The 23,839-nt window shown below is 45.1% G+C and overlaps 1 protein-coding gene across 1 annotated transcript in view; it reads right to left on the minus strand.

The window, feature by feature from the left end:
- The window catches only part of LOC119447252 (cytochrome P450 4V2), a 249,406-nt gene extending 243,841 nt beyond the window's left edge, over positions 1–5,565 (minus strand). The window contains exon 1 of the mRNA XM_037711486.2: positions 5,354–5,565. Within this exon, the coding sequence (XP_037567414.1) occupies positions 5,354–5,552 (199 nt within the window). The 5' untranslated portion in view covers positions 5,553–5,565. The remainder of the gene's footprint in view (positions 1–5,353) is intronic.
- Positions 5,566–23,839: the final 18,274 nt, after the last annotated feature.

Here is a 23,839-nt window from a genome sequence, read left to right on the forward strand (position 1 = left end):
GCTGACAATTCAGCAAGAGGTGCTGTAACAACAACGACCGTTCCGATGTAGTACCTCGAAGATCGGCAGTCTCGCTTTTAGTAAAAGACCTGAGAACCATTCGGACCGATTGCAGAAGCAGAAGAAGCTCTCTTATTCTTCCTTTTTTTAACCTTGCAGTACGAGACACGCGCCGAAGCGCGCCGTATACATTCTCGACAGGGGAACAGCGCGAAAAGACTAAGGACGAGAAGGGGGAACACACATCAGCCCCGGTGCGTGTTCCTGTTTTTGTCCTTCGTCTTTTCGCGCTGTTCCTCTGTCGAGTATGTACCGACTAGCCCATGCCTCTAGTTTCACTTAACTGGGCCAAGCTTCAAAAAATGTGTAAGTGCTACGTAGCTGGACCGAACCACGGTAATGTTTGCCGTCGCTTTGAGATACTCAGAGGACATTTCGCATTCCGCATAATTAGATAATTAGTCTTCATTAATTATTCAACTTCTCAGTTATTATAATTAGATAAGTGTCAATGAGATAAGTGTCAAAATACACGCAAACTGGCTTGAGCGGCCAGTCGCGCCGCAGTTTTGAGTGTGTACGGGGGCTTATTTCGCACTCGGAAAAAAGCTTTTATATAGCACGTATTGAGCAACAGAAAGCTGTATCGGGAGCTTTTCATGTTGCTCTACAATTTTCTCATTGACACTCATCTAATTGTAATAAATGAGAAGTTGAATAATTAATGAAGACTAATTATCTAATTAGGTGGAATGCAAAAAATAACCTGAGTTTCTCCAAGCAACGACAAACAGCATTACCTTGGTTCTGTCCCGCTACGTGGCATTTGCATATTTGAAAGTTTGGCCCAAGTTAAGTGAAACACCCTGTATAAAAAGCGGCCCAGGAAGGTGACGATGGCTGCTAGAGGGCGAACTGGTAAAGCATTTGCTCGGGGTTATTTGTGTAAAAGGTTTTTGTCATTCAGAGCGTTTTTTTTTTACTTTAGAAAACAGGAGATGTGTGCAAAGTGTAACATGGCTGTGTACAAACGTATTCATTGGTTGGCAGATGATTCATTGCGACCTTATGCCTGTTTTTTTCCAGAGTGGTACATATGTGCCTCTTGTACAATGCTTTTCAGATAAACCGAGAATTACTTCCTCGGTTGGTTAAATGCACTTCCAGTGCATTACAGTTCATTTCCAGGTTTATACAAATTTCTAATATGAGGCTTATACATCCATTTCTCGTGTAATAGAATGCTAAGATTATTATATTTATGTAGCATTACTAAGTCTCATCGTACACTGCATTACAGTGGTGCTCACTTGTGACACTGATTTCCCCGTTTGAGTATTCTATACTATTTTCACTTGAGTGTTGCTATTTGGTTTTATGGTTCTTTTAATTCTCACACCATTACATTATTTGATGTATCCTAAAGGCAATATGTTAGATTTTTACATGTTCCCAGTGTTTGTGTTTCATGGTATGCGGCGTTATTCCTTTTTGTGTTCTTTTCAAGCTGCTAGATTATTGATAACATTGCTTGTAGGCAGCAACCATGCGATTAAATCTAGCATTTATCAGTCTGTTTCTGGCAGTTTCTGTGATCACAATTTCTAAATAACTCTAGCCTGTTCATCTGACAGCATGGGCTGTTTACTTTGCTAAATAAGAAACTTTACGAATTTTGTTTGTATGTTCTAGTCATTGTTTATCAGTTACTAATTCATTAAGAATTGTTGCTGCAAGCTTTAGTCATTGTTGGGGTATTTTAATTTTATTTAATTTGTATTTCTTATACATTTCTTATACATCTTGCACAAGTATTATTTTTTCAATAAACTTTTGCTTTGTCATACTGTCCTTATTTCATGCGCGTTTAGTGCAAAAGCCTGGCCTGTACGCTGGTCCAGACTCGCCCATTTTTTCTTAGCGGGATTTCATTCCCATTTTGGTTGTAAACATCGTTGCTGCATACCAAAGGCGGTATTCTAGATTAATTTTCGTGGACATGTTCATTTTCATGTGGCTTGGTAGAGGATGCGTCGGCGTAGAGGCAGCAGTGCTTGGCACTGCACCAGGAGCTCTGCTACACTCGACACTGACGCTTCGACTCATCCGGAACCCGCGAGAACTAGTTTCAGGTTATCGTAAACCTTTCAAGACCATTTCTAGACCAGCTTCTTGATAACGTCTTAAAAACGTTTAGAAATTGGCTATGAATAGCTCTGGCAAAGCGATTATTTGTGTCTTTCCCAATCCTATTTCTAGACGAGCCTTTCGAGTATACGTCTTTAAGACCTGTTATAGATCGTCTCAGAAAAGTAATTAAGCTGGACATTAGCCGACATATACGACGTTTTACCGACGAAGTTGTCTCACTGGTGTCTTCTTTAAACCGTTTTTATCGTCTTGGATAAACGCTACGAAAACGTTATGTATCTCTTTTGTGCTACCTGGGATTAGAAACACGTCATCGATGATTATTTTGCAAATCATTGGTTTCAGCACGCAGCTCTCAAGAAACTCTGACCTTACGATGTCCATGATTATTTTGGCGTAATTAGCACCTATTTTAGTGCCCGTTCTAGTGCCATTCATTTGCACAAAGTACTTTTCATTAAATTAAAAATTAACTGTAATACGAATTTTAACCAGTTGCCTTCACCCAAAAAGTTCACGTGACGCCCGCGGTATATAAAGTGTTCTACATCCCTATCATGGCTGTGAGTGGTGGTGCTGGCTAACACTACCAGGATTAGTTCTAGTAGACAAACAAAAATACACCAGAAAGTGAATGGGAAAACGGTGCCATGGTAGCTCAAATGGTCGAGCGTCGCACGCTTATTCCGAAGACGGCTAGTTGTTTTAGGTGCAAAGCAACTTACGCACCCGGGCTGTCGGCACCTCCTGTCGCCCTATTCACGATAAGCAAGCGGCTCGTGCTCGCGCTCTGCATGCGCTCGTGCCACTGCTCCCGCGTTAGTCGTCGTCTTCCACAGCTGGCTGCGTTGCCGCTGATCATTCCATCGTAGAATTTCACTTCTCTTCTGTCGTCGTAATGGGGAGGCCACCTTTACGGGGTTATGAGCCATTGCCCATTGTTTAAGGCAGATGAGCCTATTAGCGGTGCATCACTGCTTGCTTCGCACCTCCACAGGTTTCAGTTAGTGGAGCTCCATTTCGCTCAATGGCTCATTTGACACTTACGCATAAAATTTATTTCACCGCTCAAACCAAGCCTACGACTTAACTCATGCTAACTGTAATAACTAATAAAAACTAAACAGTAAGAAAGTTGTCCATAATGACCAAATTGCTTAGGGAGTTAAAGAAAAAGATGATGGTTTTGCTAATACATCATGGTAACAGACATCATCGGGCTTGTCCTAAAATAATACTAGTTTGATGTAGTAAGTTTGATGTAGTTTGATGTAGATGACTAACCGTGCTTGGCCGCACGGCGAGCTTTTTTTAGTGTGCGACTTCTTGCGATGTTTTTGCATCCACTTTTATTTCCCTTTATTTATTAAATAATTAATTCAATTAAGAACAAAAAATATTTTCGCCATGCTGTCCTGCGTGTTATTGTTTGTTGGCTTCTTATGATTTAACTATGTATACATAAATATATATTCCTGCGAGATACTGACCGGCGCAAAACCGTGGTGGGCTGAGCAAAGAAAGCTTTAAAAAAATTACGCGGAGACCACGCACTGTGGCAATCGATGGAAGTGAAGCTTTCTGCGCTGCTAGCTTTGATTGACGATAATTAGCGGTGATGTTGTCGGCGAATGTTTAATTTCTTTAACGTTTCGTCCGACACGAGAGTGGTGGCTTGTTGTTAATCGTTACGTTCCCTGCACCCCTGCTGCTAGTCTGCGTTGTACGCTGAACAAACAGGGAGGCGTGTTTGCTTGAAGCGTTGTTGCGCGCCATTTTCCATAGGCTTTGAGAGGGTTCAGCATTGTAATTGCCTGACACGGCAAATCCCGTCATGGCAGAAATGTTGAACTTTAATGTAAGTATGGCGCTATACGTGCCAAAACCGCAATCGGATAATGAGGCACGCCGTAGTGGCGGACTCCAGATTTATTTTGATGCCGTGGTATTCTTTAACGTTGCACGAGTGTTCTTTTTTATTTGCTCGCCTAAAAATGCGGCTGGTGCGGTCGGCATTGAACCCGTGACCTCGAGCAATGCCATGGACGCAAAGCTTTCACTGTGCACAGAAGTTTTCATTTGACGTGCGACCACTCGTGTAGTGTCGCCTAGACCCTTCGGTGATTTAATGCGGCTTTGCGTCTGCACGCCCTGCATGCGTCAATTTTCCGCTTGAGTTCGCCCGCAGCCGCTGTCGTATCTGTAGCGTTCGCTTGCCTTCTCACATCACATTTTCCCTCTCCCGCCCTCCCCCCTCTGTGGGAGCGGCGAGCGAAGAATGGCGAGGGTGTTAGTCGCTCGTTTCATCACTGCGTCGGTTCTTCGCATTCTCGGGCTTCTCTCCCTGCCTCCTCTCCACCATTTTATTTACCCCCCCCCCTCTAGACTTGCACGTTAGTAGAAGGGCGAGCGCTGCAGTTTCTTTAATGCTTTTTTGGGGGTCACGAATACGTAGAGCTGTCAAGATACTAATGTGTCGACGTCCAAGGAGCTACAGAGGGCATTGTGCACATACGACGCGATGGAAAAGTGTTGACTAGTTTCTCACGTAATCTTTCCTCTCTGTCTCGCTCCTTCTACGCATACACACGCTCTAAACACTTCCCCCCCCCCCCCCCCAGACGCGGCGTGCAAGATAGCTACAGCAGCAGCAGCAGCGGTGGAAAAGTCGACGAGGCAAACAAAGCGTCGCTTCAAATAATGAGCGCAACCTGTATAGCCTTCTTTTCAGCTCTTCATGAAAGCGGCACTGGACGGGTGAAACCAGTGGCAAGAGAGACAACGCTGAGCACACGGGCAGCCCGAGCTTCTGCCTTCATTACTGGGGCTAGCGAGTTGTCGAGTTTGGCTTTGAGAAAGAAGTGACGGGAACAAACTACACGGTGGCCCTTCCATTCGGAACGCTGGTATGTGAGACACTGGTGAGAGTGAAGTAGTTAGTTTTGGCACATTTAGCGTCATAATTTCAAGTAAACTATGCCTAAGCAGTGTTCCACTTGCTTGCGGGACATTCGCGTTTCACTAGTGGCTCAACAGTACACGTTGTTCGTTAGAAGTGATAAATCTTGCAGCCAACGTGGGCTAGTGATAAATTATCGTCCTTATGACGACGAGAGTTGTCCGACGCCCATCAAATGTCGTAAAGAAGCGGCGGCTCATTAAATGAGCAACACAAGCAAGCGAAAGCACGTCACTTGCTCACCGGCGTTCGGAGGAACCGCGTGTTTCTTGAGCGCTGCCGCGGTGAGCTGCACTTGGAGCACCGTGCGCATGGGGATAAATTCGCTGGGGCCTGGCATGCACTTCACGTACTTCCACGTACGGCGTCGGGTCGCGTGCGTGGCCAGCAGCAGGGCCAGCCCCAACGCGCCGACGACAGCTAGGAGAAGCAGTAGCAGCATCACAGACCGCAAGGCCGAATGTCTCGCCGCAACCTTCGACGCGGCGTATCTCGCGCCCTTGTCACTTTCCCCCGCTTGAGCCCCCAAGGAGGAAAAACGCACAGCTTGGGGGCGAAGGGCCTCTTGCGGATATGAACGTGCCCGGTCATGCGTCGCGGCCAAAATGATGCGCCAAGTGTGGGCCCTTGTTTTCCTCGATTGTTCAATGTCTTACGCGCACCGGGCCAAATGAAGAAAAACTCCACAATTGTACCTAACTTTTGTTTGCGTATCTCCGCTAATGCGTCGGGAACGAGGGGAGAAGCCATGCTTGTTCCTATAAGAAACTTAAATGCTCCTGCGGTGCTTCATTACGGGAAATAATCGGCGTGGTTGCGATATGGTACTGGCTTGTTCGGCCTGCTCTATGTCATCATGAATTAACCACTTAGCTGGTCGCGGGCTTTCCTTTGAAAGTACCTGTGAAAGGATGACCAGGCCTTGAGCTTGATTGATTGATGATTGTTATTTTTTGGCACAAGGGCCAGAGATGGCCAAAGAGCGCCACTACAATTAGTGATGAAAGGCAATGTGCTGTTCTTCAATGACAAGATGAGTTGCAAATAGTGTGTGCGAGATGGCTGTATATCGGCCTAAAAATATTCGATGTCAATGGCGTAAGATATACAGGGTGTTTCAGGCAACACTTCATGCGGCAGATAGGTTGCCTGTGGCACATACCACAATTCTAGCTCATGAGGTGGTCTACTTGAAGGGACGGACATTACTTGCACAAAAATTGAAACGCATAATCGACTAATTAACAAAAGTTCGCTAATTAAGTTTTTAACTAATTACCTTATGGCCCATATTGCAATTTACAAATTCTAGCCGTGAAGTTCGCGAGGTGCATCCTCTTGGAACGAATTCTCAGGATGACACCAGTTTCGACATTTTCATTCCCGAAATTTGCGGAGAAATGCATTGGTGTTCCAGTTATTTTCTTAACAAAACGTAGTTTTATGCGTTGAAGCACAAAAGTAACTGTAACGCCAATGTATTACCTGCAAAGTTCAGGAATTAATATCTCGAAACTGGTGTCACCCTGCGAATTCGTTCCAAGTGGATCCGGATCGCCTTGCGAACTCCACGGCTAGAATTTGCAGCAATGTGGGCCATAAGTTAATTAAATAAAAAACCTAATTAGTGTGTTTTTGTTAATTAGTCGAATATTAATTTCAGTTTTTGTGCAAGTAATGTCCGCCTATTCGAGTAGACCAGCTCATGAAGTAGAATTGTGCTATTTGCCACAGGCAACCTTTACAAAATTTTTAAGTGTTGGCTGGAACACCCGGCATCAATATATTAAATATATATGTATATATATATATATATATATATATATACAAAGACCTTACAGGCCCCCGTAAGAGCATGGCGTGAGCAGGCCATAAACGGAAACAGAACTTTAAGAGCTAGAAGACATACTGTGTAACAAGTGGCACTTATACATTTCTAATACAATGAATGCAGACACAAGGGATACAGCGTACTTTCAAGATGTAACTTATGTGCAGTACAAACCAGAATGCAACCGTGGAAAAGTATAAAGTCGGTGAACAGATTAAAAGGGCGCAATTGAAAGATGACTGCTGACAGGGTTGCGGAAAGAATCATGGTTTGTTAAGGAAGCGATATTATCTGGCAAATCGTTCCACATAGAAATGGCACCATTGGAAGCGCAGAGCTGTTGAAGGCTAAAGTGTGACCGAAAATTCGCGAGTAACTGCAATTGTTATGAAGGCATTTTGACATGCGCAAAGGCCTTTCGAGAGGTAGTGGATTACCATAAACGTACTTGTGAAACAAAGTGCGATGCAACGGCGAGTCTCAAGTGAAATGACGTCATGATTCTGTTTAATCTCAGTTACGCTATGAGAACGGTTATAATCGCAAGAAATAAAACGTGCTGCTCTGTTCTGTACGGCTTCTAGCATATTGATGAGATATTTTTGATGAGGCGACCACACAAGACTTGCAAATTCTAGTTGAGGCCGGACAAATGTTGCATATGCAAGCTTCCGGATGCTGGTTGGGGCGTTTTTTAAGTTTCTTTGTAAATACCCCAAAGTTCGTGAGGCTTTGGCGCAAATGGTGGTGACGTGGGATGCCCAGGACAGGTTAGGAGCAAGGTGAACTCCGAGATATTTATATGAAAGTGCTTCCGAGACCTGAGAGTGGTTTAGATAGTAGGTGAACTTAGAATTAACATGCTTACGGCTAAAGGTGATAACGTTACATTTAGATTCGTTAAGATGCATTTGCCAGGTGCTACACCAATCAGAAACAGTTTTGAGGTAATTTTGAAGAGCAATGTGGTCGTCGATAGAGTTAATGGTACGGTAAATAATGCATATACCTATATGCAATTATATATTATATATTTATATTATATATATTTATTATAATATATTAATAATAATAAACACCCGATAACAGTGAGTGCTATGGCCATAAAACTACGTTATGGAGGAATAATTACTAACATGTGTTACTGATATCATAACTAGAGCACTGCACGGGCTCGGGATTACCCGAAAGCCCGGGCCCGGCCCGGCCTGTGGGCCGGGTCGGGCCGGGTAGGGCGGTTTTTTCAAGGGCTCGGGCCGGGCTCGGGCACGGCATGTGCTTTTTGACCCGAGCCCGGACCGCGCTCGGGTATTTTGACGCGGTTTCTGGTGGGGTGCATGTAACGTGCAGCGAGTTATCCTCGCGCGTCTCGACTCTGAAAACCCTGTTGCCCGGGCGCAGCTGGAAGCTAGCAGTGCTACTCCTGTGTACTTCTGTTTGAACAGAATGTAAAAGTCCAGAAAGACTGAAGTCGCCTCAACCCAAAGGATGCCATTGTATACCTTACCTAAATCAATGTAATTAATGGTTTCAGCGCGGTGTAAGCGTGTTCGCGACTTGCTGATTCTTCAAAGGCAAATTGGTAAGACGATGACTGGTAAGAGAAGATAATTCGTCCCGCGGCTGAAATATGGCACTGCGTCCATCCATGATTGCACGCATGTTCTCAACCGGTCATCTAGCAGCAGCACATTACGCTGCACCATGGAGGAACGCGAAACTTTTTTTCCCCATTTACTCCATCCATGCGTTGCGCTCACGACCGGTCGTGGCTGGGCTTCGGCTAGAGTACTAGAATACGGTTGAGTGGGACGAGCGGCTGGGGCGGCGCATACTTTGCAGTGAGGCACCCGACGTGGAAAAATACTGTGGCGGCGCAGCGATAGAAGTGGATTGGGCCGCATCAAGGTCGCGCCGTTGGAAACTGCTGGCGACACTGCTCGGACGGGTCATTGGTACATATTGCGTGCTGGTATTTGCGTTCAAAACGCTCAAATGGTGTTCGTAATTGGATATGACATGCAGTTAAGCCTTAAGAATGAATTCCTGTCATTGTCTTCTTTATTTGACTTTTTTAATGCCACTCGGTGGTCTTTTTAGGTCTCGGGCAGGGTTCGGGCCGGTTGCGAGCCGGGCCAGGCTAGGGCCTAAGGTAAAAGGGTGGCGGGCCGGGCCGGGCGGGTAACGTAGATTATTTCCCGGCCCGGGACTCGCCATAAAACTCTTGGTTGGGCTCGGACGCGCAGCCCAACATAAAAACGGTCCCGGACCGGGCCCGGGTTGAGAAAAAAATCGGCCCGTACAGTGCTCTAAGCAGAACTAGTGCCTCAGCAGAGCCCTTCAGAACAAGGGCTGCGAAGCATGCGCTATGTAAGTGACTGCATTGCAGCTACAGCCTCCAAGGAGAGGCTGTGCTACAAATAGCCTGGCCAAATGATTTCTATCGTGTTCGTTTCTGCTAAGAACATTATTGCTGGCATAAAATAAAAAAAAGTCATTGCTCAATTAGAACGCTGGGTGCAGATGTATATATGACAGTATAAGGAAGGGAAGTACATTTTTCTGTCTTTTTTTTTATTCATTATACCTCAAGGGTCCCGTGAGAGACATTACATGAGGGGTGGGTACAGGGGATCGAACATAATTACAGTAAAAATTGGTGAATACAGGTCAAATGAATACAAGTCAGTTAGCGAATACAAAGCAGGAATAAATAAAATAATAATGATGCACAGTAGTGTACACGATAATCCTATGGGTTAGCGTCGATGCGGGTGATTTCTTCGACGGCGGATTTGACTGCTGCATGGTCAGTGATCGTAGCGATAAGGCCGGGAAGGCGATTCCAGTCACGCGCAGTACGAATAAAGAATGATTGATGAAATGTTGTGGTGTGGGCACGTGGAGGGATGACGGCGTTTGGATGGGTGCTGCGTGATATGCGATGGACGGGAACGATGAGCTCGTTTTTAGGCGGCAAACAGTGAAAGAACTTGTGATACAGATTTAGTCGAGAATTTCTGTGGCGATGAGCCAGGGCGGGTAGATCAAGTTGTGATTTCAGCGTTGTGATACTATAGTTGTAGGAATAATCACTCAAGATGAATCTAGTAGCTTGGTTCTGGACTGATTCGAGTGTCTTAATTAGGTTTAATTGGAAAGGGTCATATATTGCACTTGCATGCTCAAGTTTTGGACGGACGAGTGTGTTGTATGCCAAGAGCTTAACAGAGGAAGGTGCAAGGGCGAGATTGCGACGGATGTAGCCCAAGACAGGGTTTGCAGAATTAGTAATTTGATTAACATGATTGGCCCATGTTATGTCGTGGGAGATATTAACCCCGAGGTATTTGAACGAGTCGCTGAGACTTATATGACAGTTGTTAATGGTGTATTCAAAAGTTGAAAAGTTGCGACCAGGTGCAATGAAATTAGTGTAGTTTTATTAACGTTGAGAGGCATCAACCGAATTTTACACCACTCTTCTATTTGATGAAGATCGTTCTGGAGGATAGAGATATCGGAAGAGTCTGTTATAGGGCGGTACAGAATACAATCATCGGCGAAGAGGCGCATTTTCGATGACACGTGAAGGGGTAAGTCGTTAACATAGATTAAAAACAGAAGTGGCCCGAGGACCGTGCACTGGGGGACACCAGATAAGACTTGCGTAAACGATGATGAATATGCATTAGCATAGACGAACTGATGACGGTCGGTTAAAGAACTGATTGGTGCAGATTTAATTGTGAGAGTTTGAGTAGTAAACGAGCATGAGGTACTTTATCGAACGCTTTTTCGAAATCAAGGCCAAATGCATGGACAGGTACGTTACTATCAAGAGATGATTGAATGTCGTGCAAGAATAGAGCGAGCTCTGTCTCGCAGGAATGGCCTTTACGGAAACCCTGTTGGTTAGGATGAAAAAGGTTGATCGACGATAGAAATTTCGCTACACTAGAGAAAATGACATGTTCTATTAATTTGGAGCAGACGCTTGTGATTGAAATAGGGCGATAGTTCTTGGGACAAGACTTAGTACCCTTTTTAAAAAATGGGATTACCTTGCCAACGCGCCAATCAAGCGGTATAGTACCCACATTAAGAGATTGCTGGAAAATTCTGGAAAGAATGAAGCTGGAAGGATGCTTAGTGTTTTTTAGTACCTTAGCATTGACTCCATCAATTTTTAGTGAATCAATTAATTTAACAATGCCAGGCGGGTCCAACGTAATGCGATTCATATGGGCATCAGTGTATGGTAAGATGTCGGGCATATTGTCAGCAGATTCACCAATAAAAACCGAAGAGAATATCATGTTTATGACATTAGCGACTTCGCTTTCCGGTATAATACTGCCCTTGTCATCACAAAGTGAAATGATGCTTTCCTGATGAGTGTTGATGGTTTCCCAGAAACGTTTTGAATTACTGTGTAACATCGAGGGTAGTGTAATGAAAAAGAAATTGCGTTTGGTTATGGCGGTAAGCGAGTTGTAGCGTGATACTTTTGCCCTGCTAATGAGGATCTCAAGGATGAACCCAAGGCCTTAGCTGAGCGGAATAGACGTTTTTTTCATTTTGTTTAATCTTTTTAAAGTGTTATTGAACCATGGAGAGTTTGCGCGCTCAGTTACTTTTATAGTGGGAATATGTAGTTTTATCCAACGCAGCATTTCAGATATGAATAGTTTTCAATTTGACTCGACGGTCCGTGAGTGAAAAACATATGTAAAGTGATCACATAACTTTGATAGTTCACTATTGATGCTCAAGTAGTCGCCTTTATTGTAAAGGGTGAGTGCCTTTTTAGCTCTTTTACTTGTGAGTAGATTACAAGGGAACGTACTATGGATGACTACGTGATCGCTAAATCCAGGCAAGTATGTGATATCGGAGAAGTTATCGAGATGTGTGGTTAATATAAGGTCGAGAGTGTCGGCAGAGTTGGTAGTCGTGCGCGTTGGTTTACTGACTATTTGGGATAAGCCGAAGTTTAGGCATGCACTCGTGAACTCGCTAGCCAATTTGTTTCTTGATAACGTGGTTGCTATATCAGACCAGTCTAGCGAAGGACAATTGAAATCGCCGAAAAGCACAATGGGCGAACTTGGGTAGGTAGTGAAAATGGTGTACATAGCGTCATGGAACAGTGATATGAACGACGAGTCAGTGCTGGGTGGACGATAGCAGATACCAATTACTACGTGTGGGAAGGTAGCTTTGCAGCGTACCCAGAACATATCTAAGGGAGACGTTAATTCAATGGGAGAGCAAAGTAATTGGAGATGGGCTGCGATGAGAACACCACTGCCATGTAGGTTGTACTCCGTACGAAAGATCGCATAATTGTTGAAGGCAGGCAGAATTTCTGAATTGTCGATTGGCTAGTTGAGCCATGTTTCCGTTAACAGAACTATGTTAGAGCTAGATGAATGGATGAGATCCCATAAGAGGTCACGCTTAGAGGTCACGCTTTCTTGTTCTGCTAATGGGCACTGAACAAGAACAAGATTGACTGTAAGTTCATTGCCACACCTACTGCAAGTCGGAGGGTTAGTTTCAGTTAGGAGATAGGAGTGAGTACTCAAGGTGTGCCCAATTCTCAATCTACGAAGCAGTAATTCCTGGCGTCTTATTGTTTTCTCAAAGATACAGTTCGATGTTTTTGGTTTGATAATGCGCAGTTTTTTGGATATCTGAGTGTCCCATTGCCTCTGCCAATATTTCCGTAGCGTATGTCGTAAAAATCGCTTAAGGTCTATTGTCGGTATAGGTATATTTATGTTTGCATCACAGAAAGCCACCTACGGAGGCTTTTCGTCAGCAGCTACGTTACCCTCTAGGCCTATGTGGAAAGGCATCAAACAAAGAACAATGATTTCTTTGGACACGTAGGCTGAGCAAAGAAGGTTGTAGAGTTCATTGAAGATGGAGTTCTTATGCTTTTGTAGACTCGCTGTTACGGTGTGGCATAGTTTCGAGTCGGCGACGCGCCGATTAACGGGCGCCAAACTGTCGTGGGCGTAGGAACGGTCGCGCAAGACGGGTATTGCCAGTCACTCGGGCAGGCGGCCGAAAAAAGAGAGACTTAGTTTTTTTTTGTTGGCCCGACCTTGACGCATACCCCTAGAGTGCTTTCTACGAACCCCTGTGTCTTCTCTGCCCCGCGTGTGCCTTGAGTGGGTTGATGAGACGGGAGGGGTCAAGTGCTTTACGGAAAGAAGCCTACCGCCGCAGCTCGGCTGTACCGGGTTTGTGTCGAAATCGGATATGACGTGCGTCAGCGATGTACTCCCTGGCCCCAGATAGGTACGAGTTCGCTTAGGGAAAGACGCTGCTAGGTGCTGCTGCTAAATCGCTGTCGTTTCTGCCGGCTCGCTTAGATGGTCATTCACGTAATCTTGCTACCCCTCGCCGGATCGTGATCAGCCATGTTATCCTTGCGCGGTGTAATTATCGGCCACAGCCAGATGAAATTCTTGAATATGTCGCGTTTGCGCTTGATTGACTCCATTCAAACCTGTACGTTCAGTTTTGGTGGCTACGACGCAGTACGGCTGGCGAGAGCGGTCTTCGACATGCGTTTCTAGCCACCTCGACACCAACATGGATCCACAAGAAATAGATGCGACAACATCAAGGCAATTATACTAGAATCACAAAATTCTAAACATTGGGCGCTGATGGTTGTGTTTTCTTTTAAATTTTAGACGTTGGTTGTCTTCAACTCAACGTGGCCCCCGTCGGGCTGGCTTTCAATGTGCTGCCTCGCTGCTTGGACTCCGGAGATGTTTATGCAGAGCACAAAATGACAAAGCGTCTATTGCTTAACCGCAAATTGACGGCTATATCGAAGCGCATGCCATGTCTGCGGATTTTGAACCCCAAGGTAAGCCTTTTCCAACAGAATGCCGTTGCATACTGTCCGGAACATGCATGGTTTAATTTTTTGACTTGTTTGAAAGTGCTTCAATTTTCTCGCTGCGCACTGCGGTAAAAATGCAGACCGTTTGTCGTAGTTGTAGGTCTCTCCATTGTCAGAATCGCATTACTGCAGGGAAAAAAGCACGTGTTGCGGTACGTACTGTGCGCACGCTACGCACTTCCCCCTTTGTTGTACAGTCGGAAATATTGTTCCCTCTTTCCAGGGCAACTTTGCAGCTCTGTAGCAGTGAAATATAATTTTTACAATTCAACTTTACTGTGTGGATATATATCTTTCTCAATCACATTAAACATATTTTTCATTTATTTCTTTGTCAAGCAACGCGGTAGCACCATTGCGCCGATTGTTTACTTCCTTTTCCACAATGTTTAGTTTATTGTATCGCCTTTCTTCAAACCACATAGTGGAAAATTGTTTTTTGATCGGAATTCCTTTCTCGCGTTAGAATAAAGACACAGCAAAAGCCTAAACCCATTCTCTCACATTCATCCGTCGAATACATGATACGTGTTTTCATAATAGCACTGCTTTTAATAATTTGGTGAGGTAAGATGTCTCAGTTTTTCGTGCCCACAGCTACCAAAACAAGTGATCAAATTATTAGCATCACCAACAAATCGCATTTATACATATGAGAATTGCATAGTCTTCGAAGATTTTCAGGAAGCATATTTTTTCTAAGAACCCTTGGAATATTGGAAAGCCCTGAATGAGGATGCTCGTGCAAAGCATGCTCAATAAGTAGAATGAAAACATACACAAGCTGCATGTGAACTGTACGGGGTACTCGGGCTGCTTTTGATCACATGACAGGCGACCATGAGGAGGTAGGAACGGGCCTCAAAGCTGTATAGTGGGACATATTCCCACTTTTTGCTATTGCAGAATCAGTGTCAGCTTCGAGATTTGACATTATGTGAATACCTCGTCAAAAATGCCCTTGTAATGTCTGGGACACTAAGCGATCTGTTTTCTACTTGCGTCCATGGAAGGGTTAAGACGCATGCATTATTCAAAGGTTCAGCCATACATATAGTTTTTAAAGTGAAACCCTCTTTGCTTCTTCCTTGCTCAGTGGGTGCTGGCTGCTGCAGTTATGCTGATTATATATTTTGGTTCACTGTGTCTGGCACTGGATGTGTGCAACTTGGCATGTGTCCAATTATCAACTTAGTTTACCGGTTAAGGGCAACTCAACATGTACCACTGGGTAGACAAGCTGAACAAGAGGCAATAGTTAAGTCTGCGACAGAAAATTAAGAAGTGAGCCACTGAGAAATCAGGAAGTCAGCATCAAAAGCAGCTGAGTGTAGACCAAAATGACCAAAAACAAGACCGGAACATGCATTGAGCATAGAGCTACATAGAATTGAAGGAATAATTAGTACATTTCACTAAACATTACGGAAGGCTTCATTTATAACAGATTTTCACATATGCATGGAATCTGCCAACTTCTTTTATTGCGATAGCAATTATATGGACACTTCCAACGGATTTCTGCCGTCGGCGTCGCCGTCGCCGTGAGGTTCCGTATAAAGTCCAAGGGCGATAAAATCGTCGCCGCGCGCCGTATGCGCGAGCGAAAGCGCGCATGGGACGCGCGATATCACGGAGGGCGAACGCACGGCGGAAAGCAAACGCGACCGTGGAAGGGAGGCGGGGCGACGCTCTGCTGCGGCACCAAATGCGTATCTTGCAACCGGGCGCAAGGGGAACTTGCCATTCAATCTCCCACGCGAAAGCAAGAAAGCGGGAAGGCAGCGCGGGAGGGAGGGGGGGAGGCGCAGCTTCTACTCTGCCAACAACTGCGCTCGCATTTCGCCCGGCTGTGGCAGTCACCCGCACCATCTCTTATCTCCACACGGCTGTGACCTTTGTATGCGCTGTGCATTCGCCGCGCAGTTTCCGTTGAAGCGATGGACCGCACAAACCTTCGCCCGCTGCGGTGGCTGCGCTTGCTGCCAGCGTTTTGACAGTCGTTGTCTGCGGTCATTCAGCGTGATCTATTTATGTTTGCTTGTGCGCGCTAACACCACGCTTGTTAATTCAGTTAATAAGCGAATGTGTCCAAGTTTATGCAGCCGATAAAACTGCTATCCCTACTCCGAATAGCTCTCTACTAATTTGCTATCGCAATTGATGCTTCGCCTTTCGGGCGAAACTGCGACATATTTTTCTGCACAATGCTGCTGTGTGAACGCGACATTCTTGAAACGACAAATTCTGTGCAAAGCATATCGATCGGTGTTGATATATTTTCAAGCATTGATATATTTTCTAGCATAATTTTTATTTACCGAGGCCCAACCCAGCCAACACACACATTCTCGTTAGTTGAAATAAATCACTGTAGATGGCTGCGACAAGCACATTATAAGAACTGTGAATTGGAAGCTGTTAGCTACCTGTGGCATGAGGTCATGTAAGGGTACGTATAGTCTTTTAGCGACTTCATGTGTGTTATCAATATGACCGGTTCCTATTGCACTCCGACTGGATAGCAATAACACATAGGTCACTTTACGTGCCAGCTGCAGAAAGCCTGCGAAAGCTAAATATACGATTACGAAAAAAAGCTCATAAGACCATTGCATAACCAAAAAAAATGAAACCTTCTCTGTACAGCTGTGCACTGAGAAGTGTCTCAATGCACTGCATTCGTTAAACAGGCACACATTGGCTGTACCACTTGGATTTCAGCGTGCATGCGTAGGCTGGAAAAAAATTGCAGCATCTTTGGTCTCTAAACTTTTGCTCACCAATGTAAAGCACTCTTTCTGTTGTTAATAGATGTGGCTCGCACACTAGGAATATGCATCCTAAATTTCTGGGGAAAAAAAGATACGCTGCATGAAGAACAAAAGTTTCTGCAGCCACGTAACCTGCCTGACCTTCGATCTTCGTTGCGCTCACAGCTAGAAGGGACTGAACTAGGCGAATTTATTATGTTTGATTTCAGCCAGTTGCATTTCAAATTCAAAGCACAACCATTTGTCCATCTGCTTCTATGTCACTCTTTATTTAGAGAAAATTCTAACTACTGCGTTCACTGCTGCTGACAGATATCAAGTCAGTGTAGCTCAGCATACTGTATTCTGTGTCTCTCCAAAATGCTTGAGAATGCAGGAGGGACGTGACGGAGGCTGTACGAGCCGTTCCGTCGTCCCTGATCAGAAGGGCGAAGGCGGCGAGCCGAGCGACGGGGCTGCGACGAGCAGCGTGGCTGGCTTTTAGAACGACACTGTGCGTGCCCAGCTTGCGCCCCGAGCACGCGCTGCGCTTCTTTATGTTTCACTTCGACAGCCGGCGCCAAGGCACCGGCTGAGAGCGCCGACCAAAGCGCTCCGCGCTGCCGCGTTGGTGGGCGCTACAAGAATAATAGGATCATCATGTATCAGCATCCTCATACTCAGCAGGCACCCCATACGAAAAATAGACGAGGTCAATTTTGGATGGTATTTTTGCAAGTGCTGAAATTTCTTGAGACATGGATCAGGTGACACGGGCAACTATAAAAAGACTAGGCTAAAGAAACTCGCGTTTCTGAATTGAGCAGCATTTGTTCAGCCACGTTAAAATGTGAGGAGCCCAGCCATCTAGAGACAAGGAGCAGGCAAATTGAATGCAGCTACCAAGCAAGACTCTAAACCAAACACAGTGAGCAGAATCAGTATCCAATGCAAATAATTGCTACATCATGATCCACCATTTGACAGATTTGGCCAGGAACTGAAATATCGATATTTGCAAGGCAAAAATGTATATACAGCAAAGGATGCAAACATTCGTGCATGTGAATGCTTGCTACATTCGTGCAACCCCTGCAAGTGTCCAGGTTTGTGCTCCAGACAGTACATATCGCAGTGATCTGAATGCATTACAAAGATTTGTCAAAATTCCAATGCTTTTTTTTCCTCTCCAGCATTGGTTTCTCGACGCGTCCAAGAAGCCAAGGTGCACCATGTTTGCAGACAATGGGTACCATGTGCACAGAGGCCGAGGAATTGGAACAGTTGGGAAATATTATTGTTAATGCTCTGGCTCAGCAGTTTGACCATGGTGTCAAGTCACCTGTGCGTGCTGAACCAGGCGCTGTGTACAAGGCAGTCAAGTGCTGCTACTGCAACACCAGGGGCCAAAAATCGAATGAATGCATGAAGTTCTGCAAGCCGCCTTCTCGCCGGATGTTAACACCATACTAAATATTGCCGGCCATCAAACGGCCCTTCTCAGGGCCACCCATATCTTACCCGGCAGGTTAGAGATGCTCCTGACCATTGTCCTCTGCATTTACCTGTTTAGCTAGGAATCGCTTTGCTTAGCAAGATACGTCGGGAAAGTAAGGATGCACATCGGGAATAATGCTAGGATTCCTTTGCTTCTAATTCTATACTTATGATCACGGCCGGCCAGTTTCTGCAATAACATAGGCAGAGCACTGCTCAGACCTTACAGTGCAAAAGGAATAAGCATTGTATAATTGTTACATTATCTCGGCCCAAGACTTGGGTCGGGATATAATGTGGGTGTGGCAAAGTTATAGTTAGGCTGTTTGTACAATATGCAGTACAAAATACAGGGTGTTACACCTAACTTGTGCCGAGGCTTTAAAAAAGAAAGAACGAAAGAAACTAGGTCTGCAATAGTCACATGCAATCAAGTAGACTACCCTCTTGAGCACATTACAGTTTATTGAGAAATATCTAAATGCTTTATTTTTATGAAGACAGCTGCTGTGGTTATTTTTTTTTTTTTCAGGGCTAATGAAAGCGCACAAAATTGAAAAATGTACCATGCAACTAAGCACTTTTGCGCAGTGAGGCGAGCGCTCTCGCACATTAAGACTTAGTGATTGACTCCAACCAAATAAGGAAATTTACTAGCCTGACATTTCGGAACCAATTCAGCTCCTTCTTCAGGGGGTATTCTTCGGAGGTGGCGGTGTGCCGCTTTTAAAAGGTCCGTCGTAACAACGGAGAGGAAGGGGGGGGGGAGAGCGTAAGGTGCGGAGACACTTGGCCGGGCACCTGTTCTAGGCAGACAAATAGGTGGTGGGGGTGGGGTGGGGGGGGGGGGGGGGGCTTCGGCGTCGCTGGTCGGCTGGGTTGACCGATGCTGGGCGCCCTTCAGTCGCGGGAATGCGTTGACGAGGGACAGAGGGGGGGGGGGGACGAGTTGCTTTGGTGTTGCTGACCTAGAGCGGGGGGGTCCTTTCTTCCCTTCGTCACGTCTGCAAGGCCATGAACATACAAAGAAGGAAGAATGCCCTTCACGCGGTTTATATTACCCGCCGTGTTCTGAATGTGCCAAGACTCCAGTAGTAGCCTTTTTCGCCAGTTTGTCTCTGTTTGAAGGATTTGGGTTTCTTGGAAAGAAATCTTGTGGTCGGCGTCTTCGGAATGTTCGGCGACGGCACTGCGTATTCGGTTGAATGTTCTGACGTCGTTTTCATGTTGTCTGATTCTTTCTTTTAGATTTTTGGTTTCCCCGATGTACGACGCCGGACAGTCGGCACAGCTGATTTTATAGACGACGCCTTGAGCTTTTTCTTTTGGTGGACGGTCTTTTGGTTTAGGAATGAGGATATTCAAAGTGTTCATCGGTTTATGCGCGACTTTGAGGCCTTCTTTTTTCAATATTCGGCTGAGAGCTTCGCTGGTACCTTTGACGTATGGGATGGACACTCGTTTCTGTGGTCGAGGTCGTGGTCGAGGGGGAGGGAGTCGACTGTCCGGCGTCGTACATCGGGGAAACCAAAAATCTAAAAGAAAGAATCAGACAACATGAAAACGACGTCAGAACATTCAACCGAATACGCAGTGCCGTCGCCGAACATTCCGAAGACGCCGACCACAAGATTTCTTTCCAAGAAACCCAAATCCTTCAAACAGAGACAAACTGGCGAAAAAGGCTACTACTGGAGTCTTGGCACATTCAGAACACGGCGGGTAATATAAACCGCGTGAAGGGCATTCTTCCTTCTTTGTATGTTCATGGCCTTGCAGACGCGACGAAGGGAAGAAAGGACCCCCCGCTCTAGGTCAGCAACACCAAAACAACTCCCCCCCCCCCCCCCCTGTCCCTCGTCAACGCATTCCCGCGACTAAAGGGCGCCCAGCATCGGTCAACCCAGCCGACCAGCGACGCCGAAGCCCCTCCCCCACCCCCACCACCTATTTGTCTGTCTAGAACAGGTGCCCTGCCAAGTGTCTCCGCACCTTATACTCTCTCCCCCTTCCTCTCCTTTGTTACGACGGACCTTTTAAAAGCGGCACACCGCCACCTCCGAAGAATACCTCCTGAAGAAGGAGCCGAATTGGTTCCGAAACGTCGGGCTAGTAAATTTCCTTATTTGGTTGGAGCCAATTTCTAAGTCTTAATCAATTTTCCCAACCAGACAGGTAATTCTGTCGAAATGTTTAGCTCACGCACATGCTTTAAACGAATGAACAATGTGATATGCAGACAGTATCTAAAATATATGCAGATCCCACGCACTGTGGAAATTAAGTAAGCGAAGGTGCTTTCTTTTGCGCTGTGAGAAAACTGATGAAAACTGAAATCAGCATGTTGCAGTTTTCAATGCAACCATCACACTGCATTCGTACATTCTTTAAACAATATTTATCGTAACAAATACGCGATGGGCCGCGGGGCTGCCAGAAGCAGCACACCAACCCTGTCAGGAGCTGTATTGAAGGGGTGGTCTCTCAAATACCCCTAGACTGCGAAATCGGAAAACGTCCCGTTTGTCCATTGTAGGACAAACGGGACGTTGCATTAATGACAGACTGAGGCAGCATGCTAATAGTATTGGTAAGTGTGACAATGCGCATCTTCCTGCGCACTGTAAGGCCTGTCATTGTGAGCCACCATTTAAGCAAGTGTCGATTCTGGGCAAAAGTAGCCAAAAAACTTCGAGGGAGTTGTTGGAAGCTTTTTTTTATTAAAAAGAAAGGGTCTGATTTTGTTAGTGACACATCCATCACATTGTATTCTTCAGAAATGTGCTTTCTTGAAAAAATGTTATCATGACCATGTAGTTCCATGTCATACCTTGGCTCTCTGCGCACGCGCGAAAGTTAACTTTCTTTCGGTGTGTTCTGACGCTGTCATTAATCAGTTGGTAGTTTGGCGCTTCAGTGTCTCCTCTCTTCTGTCCGCGTTTCACAAAATGAATTTCGCGCCACAGACAAGTTTGCCAAGGAAATATCAGCACCAACTTGCCCAAGAAGTTTTTTTGAAATACACTCAGAATGAATTTTCCGAATATTCGAAGTACATCTTGCTTGTTTTGGTCAAGCAGCTGGCAGAACAAAGCCATGAAGTTACAAAGCAGTAAAGTAAGACTTCTTCGGAAGTACAAGATTGGTGAAGCAATGTTGCTAACACACAGGTAACCAATGCAAAAATTGTCACCGATTAAAGGAACTGCTACACACGATTTCTTGGTTCCTTGACAATTTTTTTTGATTCTGTGAGTGATGTTTGAAAATTCTTGCTATAGCACATGCAGACACGTCAAAAATCAATGAAACACAGCTATGGGCAGTGTGGTGTAGAGGAATGGAGATATAATTTTGCATGCAGATTCTTTAGTCTGAAATAGAGGGATACAAGGTTGCAGCACAAACATTACTCTTAAATCGCAGTAAAAAATATCAGGGTAGCTTTTTGAACTCATGGGCTGCAAGAGATGCTGAAATGGGGGCGAGGCCTATGGATGAATCTCCGCGAATGTGCAGCTATACCTAAGTACACAAGCATTTTTGCATTCTGCTTCTATCAGGATGTGGCGTCTGCGACCTGGCATGAAAACCACAGATGCTGAGCTACTGCAGTGGCGACATCACCGTAAAAGGTAATAGTGAAAAATAAAAACATTAGTACTATGGCCACGCAACTTGCATGTCAGATGACGTCACCTGAAGGTTGTATTTCCGAAGATTTTTCTTGATGAGTGCATAAAAGGAGATAAATTTTGAAAAGTAATAGTGTACGATTTTTAATGTACATTAAAAATTTGTGTATGCAGTTTAAAAAAACCATGTAGGTTATATATAAAAAAGCTTTGAGCCAGGAGAGCCTAGCGTTCTTGCTTCTAGTTTCTAGGCGAGGTGGACACACTTGGTCACTAATAATGTGAGTTTCAGAAAATTAATTTGGAAAAATTTTGTAATTAACTTTTTTATTAGTGCCTTGGGGGCAGGTGTCTAAATGGCATATATAGAGGCAGTCATTTGAATGCACAACTTTTATTTTTGTAACTCGAAAATCGGACTTTCAAGTACTGTTTTCAAGATGGAGTTTTCAAAGCTCAATCGAGTACTGTCAAAACTTAGTGCATCAGACGGCAATGCCCCATCGAGAAGTGTGGGACGAAGTTTAAATGACACCCTGCCATGGTACACAGACGCACAAGCTTGCCAGGCAAAGATTGTCATATCGGTAGCTACAACTGGCCGAGATGTTCAATTTCGGACTTTCTCGTACCTGTCGTCACTGGGTGTTTTCGTCTGGTACGATAGCGGGACCCCGTTTTCTGCGCTTACAGCGCACTAAGCTCCAATACTGCCTGAATTTACCGTTGAAATTTAATGACAAATATATTGAAATAGGCGCAACTTTCAAGATTTGTGAAGTTTAAAGATGGAGGAATTCTTCTGCATTTTTTGAAAAGTAACGAATGCCACATTTGCCGCACTCATAACCTGAGAAAAAAAGTCTGCATTGTCACGAGCTGAAGTGGAAGAAAAAGAAGAGAAGAAGGAAGAGGAAGAAGGCTGATGGGGGTCTGGAAGGAGCGAGGTCGGAAATACGAGAAGACCGCTAGCAGAAAAGAAGGAAGAAGTCCGCTAGGAGACTGGGCGAAGAGAATAACAACAAGGCGGTGAACGAATGGCGTCGAGATCGAACAGTTGAGTAGGAGGAGGTCACCAGTGGCCCTGCACCAGTCGGGCTTGATCCTCCACGTCCCGCGGCTGTGCACCGTGGTCGCCAGCAAAGGCTTGGTCCGAGGACAACGGCCCCGTCCTATGCTACGGGGACAACCTCGCCCTCACCGACGACATCGCTCGTCAAGCCAGGCCGATTCTAGGGAGACAACCCTCATCAGAGAAGCCAGCATTCCAGCGGGCCATGCGCAAGAAGCACCTCAAAGCAGACACGTAAGCGCCACATCGCACGTGACATATTAGGACGTTTTAAGAAGTAGATATCGAACTCAGTGTAACAATTTTTGCGGTTGTGTATAGATCTGACGTGGACTTATCCCTGCGGTGCATCATAAATGTGTTTTGTGTGTCTTTGTTCTGATTCATGTCTCGTGCACCGCTAACCGTGTTAGTATGGTAACGAAAAACACCCCGTATGTATGCACTGTGCGTTTGATCATTTCATGCAACCAATTTTGAAGCACCTTCTGTCAGTAAAGAGTGCATCAGACAGATTTATGCACTAAGCTTGGAATCCTTATGAACTATGGAAATATCTCTATGCAGGAAGGACCCGATGAGACAGTTGCAGCAATCTGAAAAAGGGGAAATATAAGCTTGCATAAATGTAGCTCTAACACTTTTATGCTGCTAACAGATGAACCCACACACCTTGACGGATAATGTTACAAGCAAAGAGTGAGGATACAGAAAGTTTCACTGTTATCCACACTGTTCACATGCGAGGTATTCTGTTGCTGCTTTCTGCGCAGAGCCTATGAATGAAAACCACATCTTCCTCATCGCACAGTGCGCTGCCAATTGCTATGGGTAGGAAGAGTTACAATAATTCTTCAAATACAATTATGACCTAGACATTTCAATTACTGTACTTGTTGTGAACAAGTCCCCGAAACTTGATCAAATCTGAAGCTAAAAGCATTATTCCCGTAAAGTTGCAATACATCTTTTTTTAACACAGTCAGGAAACATTAACGATCTGTAGACAATGC

Source organism: Dermacentor silvarum, chromosome 1 (genome assembly GCF_013339745.2).
Source record: "Dermacentor silvarum isolate Dsil-2018 chromosome 1, BIME_Dsil_1.4, whole genome shotgun sequence".
Lineage (NCBI taxonomy): Eukaryota > Metazoa > Arthropoda > Arachnida > Ixodida > Ixodidae > Dermacentor > Dermacentor silvarum.